This window comes from Nannobrachium achirus (assembly GCF_963921795.1).
Source record: "Nannobrachium achirus genome assembly, chromosome: 5".
NCBI lineage: Eukaryota > Metazoa > Chordata > Actinopteri > Myctophiformes > Myctophidae > Nannobrachium > Nannobrachium achirus.
The window spans coordinates 48273594-48279830 of record NC_137814.1 but is presented as its reverse complement, the minus strand read 5'-3'; the positions used below and the strand labels follow the sequence as shown (position 1 = coordinate 48279830).

Below are 6237 nucleotides of genomic sequence, written 5' to 3'. Positions count from 1 at the left end.
AGTGCAAGTGTTTTACTTGAGTAAAAGTAGGCCTATCGATACCACAATGTAGAAATACCAAATGTTTTACTTGCGTAAAAGTATCAATACCACAATTTAGAAATACTCCATTACACCAAGTCCGGAATTAAAAATAATTCTGAGTAAAAGTACAAAAGTATTGGCATCAATATATACCGAAAGTAAAAGTAGAGTAGTAGGCTACTCATTATACGGAATGTCCCATTTCACAGGTTTTCAAATGTATGAAACCTATTAAAAATATTTTGAAAATAGACAAAGTTTAAATAGGGCTGACAATAATCAAAATCTACAAAGTAACTAAAGTTTTCAAATAAAGGTAGTGGAGTAAAAGTACAATATTTGCCTCTGAGGTGTACTGGAGTGGAGTAGAAGTAAAAGTATTCTGAAAATTGGAAATATTCCTCTTGAGCATGTTCTCTTGGTTACCTTCCACCATTGCCTCAAATATAGTTTGAGCATAAACTGTGGTAAAGAGTCGAACACAATTACAGTGGAGGGAAAAAACTCAATGAATTTTTCATTATGTTGCTGTTTTCACCAACGCTCTCAATGGGCAGGTGAGATGGGTCAAAGTATTTGTGCATGGGCTATTATGTGACCGAACGCAGTAAAGAGGGTGATAGTATATCGTCACTGTCGGGCAGAAACCTTGTATCTCCAAGTTTCAAATTTGTACGAATTAAAGCCCTGCTTCATATCATACCAGACTGTCGAACAGAACTAGTGAAAATAGGTGATCTATAAGCACACAACGCCTCGCACCGCGAGGCGTTGTGGGCTTGTAGATCGGCTATTTTCACTATTTTAAATCATTTTTTAAATGATAAATATAAAACAAACGGTTTTGAACATTTGGTTTCCACCCAACAACAACGACATTCTTTTCTTTATCACTTAACTCAGATTGACTTAATTGTTCCCTCTAGGCCACTACACTTTGCAGATCATAACTGTGTGCATCTGCTGCACATATATAAAATTGCTTAAAGACGGAGAGAGAGCACAAAGGACATAAAAGACTGGACAGAAGAATCTGTGCTCGGCTGCATGCAGGAATGTTGCACTGACTGGGACAAGTTTAAGCAGTTTTGTGGTGATTTATTTGACACGTTGTTTGAAGTAACGCGGTTCACACAGTATACTTTTTGTGGGAAAAGTATTTGTTTGTAAGCAAGTTAGAATGTACTGTCACAACAGCTACCAAGTTCGGCATAATGCAGCAGAAAGATAGTCTTGTTTTTAAACGGGGAGCAACCTGTGATCTGCATATCGCTACAGTAGCTACCAATAAGCTGGAAATAGACATTTATTTTAAAAAGCAAAACAGAACTATACATCTTAGCAAGAGATTTATGATTGCTGCCTTGGCTCAGCCTAGCATGAAAACTAGCAGCCATCCGGAATTCACTTTGGATGGCTAATGCACTTAATTTCTATTCATAATTTGTATACTTTTGATTTTAGCCGACATTCAGGAATAGCAAACTTGAAAATAAATACATCTTTGACTGCACTTTGACAAAGACCAAAGGGATGTTGAAAATACCTTTCTTTCGGTAAGAGTAAATGAATTATGGACCTGACATGGACCTGAGTCTGACAACATGCTGTATATCCTACAATCTGCTACTTTTCCACAGGGCTTTACAGCAGGCACTGTAGTCCCGGCTCAAATCATAAAGGCAGTGTCTGATTGCCGTGAAACACTGCATGCACATTCCCACAGGGGTGCACACACTTTGTTCACTTCAGAGCTACTTTTAACTTGACCAGCTCAGCAAGATCTACCAACCAAACATTATGTTTTATCCCATTTCTTAAAATACTTAAGGGTTGCTGTTACAAATGTCCTTTTTTGGGTGGGGAACATATAACCTTCCTTGGGAGTAGGGTGGGTGGGGAACATAGAACCTTTTGGGGGGCGAAGTGGGGAACAAAGAACCTGGGGAACAAAGAACCTGGGGAACAGAGAACCTGGGGAACATAGAACCTGGGGAACAGAGAACCAGGGGAACATAGGGAGGACCTTCTTTGGGACAGCGGCGCCGGTGTTACATACAGTATAAGCAAATGCACTTGGAATATGGACATAGTGAAAAATGTGTTAATCCCATTCTGTATCCTCTATTCCTCCCATTCTGTAATTTAAAAATTATTGTCAACTGCATTTTTCAAGCCGCAATGGGAGCTTACAGGCCAGGTCATGCAAATCAATCAAGTCACCTTCATTCAAGTTTTGTGTTTTGTATTTATTTTATGGGCATGTCATGCGGTCTACCTGTGCAGTTCTTGTGATCTACTGGTAGATCGCAATCTAGGCAGAAGAACACATGCCACCCTTTTAAAGTTGTTCTGTTGTAGCGCCACCAGGACTCAGATTTTTGCTAAACACTGTTTTTTTTTTATATTACTCGTACAGATTGTGTCCAAACATCACGCAAATCGGTACACGTTATCTCTATAGTCATGTGGTCAAGAAGGATCAGTAGATTTGTCATATTCCAAGCCTGATTGCTAGCCCACTCTAGTTTAAATGTTTTTACTTGCTGTTTATTTATTTATGAACCTGTTCATCAGCAGCCATTAGCACCATTCAAAAGGATGTTAGTAAAAATAAAAATAAAATAAAAAGAAGAATGTGTCGTGAAGTTCCAAAAGACACATTAGTTCTTCCAGCAGGGCTACCTGTCCTCTCGTTGTGCCTTCTGGTCGTTGTTCTTTGACATCCGCATTTTCTTTTTCAAATAAACAGTTTGAAGCTTAAACTGTTCAAATGATTTTAAACACCTTTGAGGTGTTCACAGACACCTTTCACATCCTCCAGCATCTCAGCTATACAGGCACGTGCACACATAGACATCAAAGGGGGCTTGATCCCCTGCCCTTTTACCCATCTGTAAAAAGTGCCCTCTTCAGACCATGAATGCAGTTTTACTATGGTGAAATAAATGCAAATGCCCTCTTTCCATGCCATACCTGGAGGCAGCATTCAAGAGAATTGCCTTGTCCAAAATCTCCTGAACTTGAATGCAACATCTTATGTTGAAATAATTGCCCTCTCAGTAGAAATACATGCCTTACGCCACATCTCCAGTATTGACTTAATAATGGTTAGTTCAGTGTGGTATCAAGCACCAAAAATAGCCGACCTCCAAGCTCACAACGCGTCACAGCGCAACATGTTGTGAGCTTGGAGGTCTGCTATTTTCGCCAGAGGCCCTTTTAGAGATTTCAGCCCCTGCCTCTCTAACATTCTTTGCACGTCCCTGGAGCTATACCATTGCACAAACGATGGTACAGGCTTTGTCCATATACTATACAGCTTTTGGATGAGTGTCACTTTTCTTCTTTTTGTAAGCACATAGCAACAACTTTAGGTACATTTATTTCAAACTTTTAGCAACTTTTGAGAAGTGACTCTGACACTAAAATGCACACGGTTTCACTGACACATACTGTACACACACACACACACAAAACAATTTTCCGTGTCACCCATTTCACAACACAAGACTATCTGCCTGGCAGCAGTGCATTGTGAGTGACAGCCGTAGTGACAGCCCACCTGAATAGCCAGACACAGGCATTAGCACCAATCATTGTTGGCTGCCTGCAGTATAAGCATGTCATCAGTGGTGTAAAGTAACTAAATACATTTACTTAAGTACAATTTTGAGGTATTTGTACTTTACATGATGAGTATTTCCAATTCCTTTTAATTCTACTCCACTACATCTCGGATCCAAATATTGTACTTTTACTCCACTACATTTTTATGGAAACTTTAGTTACTTGTTACTTTGTAGATCTGAATTCTAATTACAAAACATACATTAACCACTTAAGCCCTACATACATTTCTACATGAATAAATGCAGATCTACAAGCTCACAATGCGTTGCATAAGATTTTCATACATTTGAAGACTTTGGTACTTTAAATACATTCTGAAACCAATACTTTTGTACTTTTACTCAGGTAAATGTAGAATTCCAGACTATCACTTGAAACAGGGTATTTCTACATTGCAGTATTGATACTTTTACTTAAGGTAAAAATGACCTTTTCCACCATTGTTGGGTGACTGCATTAGCATGTCGTTGCTGTCAGGCAGAAAGAAACCTCTTATCTGTTTTCTTTTCTTAAATTAAAGCCCTACTTGATCACACTTCAGTGTCACACAAAAACATAACAGATGTACACGCTTGAAACGTGGCACGAAGAGAGCGCTTTGAGCTTGTAGATCTGCTACTTGTACTTTTTTAAATTTGAATCCTAAAAAGTAAACAGTTTTTTTTTATATCATTTTATGAGGTTTCCGTCCCACAGAGATGATGTGTTCCATGAAAGAACTTTTTTTCTTCTTTTTAAATCAAATCATTTAAATTCAGAGTCCAATTATTTGATTAGGAAATCACACAGACAAAGAAAAGACTTACAATGTCTTCCACAAAGTACCATTAATAATCTGAAGTGCTTTCAGTAATTTATAATTATTATTACATTATGGCACAAAAAATAAATCCTACTTGCAGCTTACTTATTATGAAGTTTAAGTTTTGCTTTGGACTTTGGTTATGTTTATGGCATCCACCATCCGACCAACCCACAAGGCAATTTAAATAGGATATGGTCTTTTTTGTAAATTGATTAATGCCCTACCTGACAGAGTATTTTAATCAAATGCACCCAAGGATGTTTAGTCAACCACCATCGCCAAAAAAAGAAAGAAAGAAAATGTCCTTGACACCTCTTCTAGCTCAGTGGTTCTCAAAGTGGGGTCCGGGGACCCCCGGGGGTCCTTGAGGGGTTTCCATGGGATCCCCAGCAAAATATGTAGATATGGCTGTTAAAAAAAAATAATACTCAGGTTCTACACAAGCTGGGGATTCCTTGGCACAAGGTATTCTCAGATGGGGGCCCGCAGCTAAATACATATCAGTTTGGGGGGGTCTTTGACATGAAATAGTCTGAGATCCACAGTTCTATCTCATTTCCCCCCTTCTTTAACTGAACATTCCCCTTAACCGGCTTCGACCACCACCAAAGCCCTGTCTGTTGTTTTCATACATGACGTTGAACTTGCTGAGGTACTGGTTGGCACTGTTGCAGGTCTTGGTGACGGTGCCCAGGTAGGCCATGAGGCCCACGTCGTTGCACTGGTCGTAGAAGTCAGTCTTGAAGTTCTGGGTGCTGAGGACGGGCAGTCTGTGGCACAGAGCGTTGGCCTCGCGCATGATCTCGTGGTTGAACGGCAACTCTCCCGCCTCCACCGCCTTGACGTACTCCATGATGATCTTCACGCGGCTGTGGAGCATCTTGATGGCGTTCTGCTGGGCCGTGAGGTGTTCCACCACCGCCGAGGCCTCCGCCGTGCCGGGGGCCGTCATGCGGGCCACGTGGTCGACGCCGATCCTCTCGGCCTCCTCGGTGGCGAGGGTGTAGGCGAGCTTGGCGAACTTCATGGTGGCCTCGCCGTTGACTATGTCGATCATGGACTCGTATATGTCCACAGGAAGATCGGCCTGTTTGGCCAACGGGTTCAGCTTGAGGAGGAGAGGGCTCTCGATGATCTCGGACACCTGTCTGTGAATGTGGATGTCCGACTGGTCAGGGGTACCCCCGGTGGTGTACCAGCCCAGGAACTCCATGTCCTTAAAGACCTGCTTGAATTGTTCCTCCTTGGTGAAGTAATAGTCCTTGTCGATGTTCAACCGGTCGTCTTCAGCTTGGGCGAGCAACTCAAAGGAGTTCATCACCTCAATGCTTCTACCCTCTTGCTTCCCGATGAGGGCTCCGATCACCTGCACGATCCGCCCCTCCTGAGAGCGGATGCGCGTCCAGTGGTCTGAAATGTTGAGGATGACGAGAGGGTGCAAGGCCACAGACACGCTGCCTGCGACCCCCGAAGCCATAACGCTGGGGGTGGCTACTCCATCTACCTGCATCTCTCCAGCATCGTATGTCGCCATCTTGACAGCTTTACCGGGCACAATCTGAGGATCGTTATTGTGTATTACTTATATAAGCCAGTTCTACGTTAAGATGCAATACTATGACATCAGACAACTCTGTATACGGGGATTTTGCCAGACAGAGCCCAGTTGAACTCTCTATTTAGGCAAGACAAATATCATATTTGATGACGCAGTACTACGACATCAGGTATTTCCATATTTGGACGACATTTGAAACTGCAGAATTAATAGTTTT

The 6237-nt window shown here is 41.6% G+C and overlaps 1 protein-coding gene across 1 annotated transcript; it reads right to left on the bottom strand.

The window, feature by feature from the left end:
* Positions 1 to 5030: 5030 nt before the first annotated feature.
* Positions 5031 to 5996, bottom strand: LOC308285135 (COP9 signalosome complex subunit 6-like; the record flags this gene model as incomplete). Its single annotated transcript, XM_080725852.1, has 1 exon — positions 5031 to 5996. The coding sequence occupies one exon, from the start codon at positions 5994 to 5996 to the stop codon at positions 5031 to 5033; it is 966 nt and encodes a 321-aa protein (XP_080581978.1).
* Between the last annotated feature and the right edge of the window lie 241 nt (positions 5997 to 6237).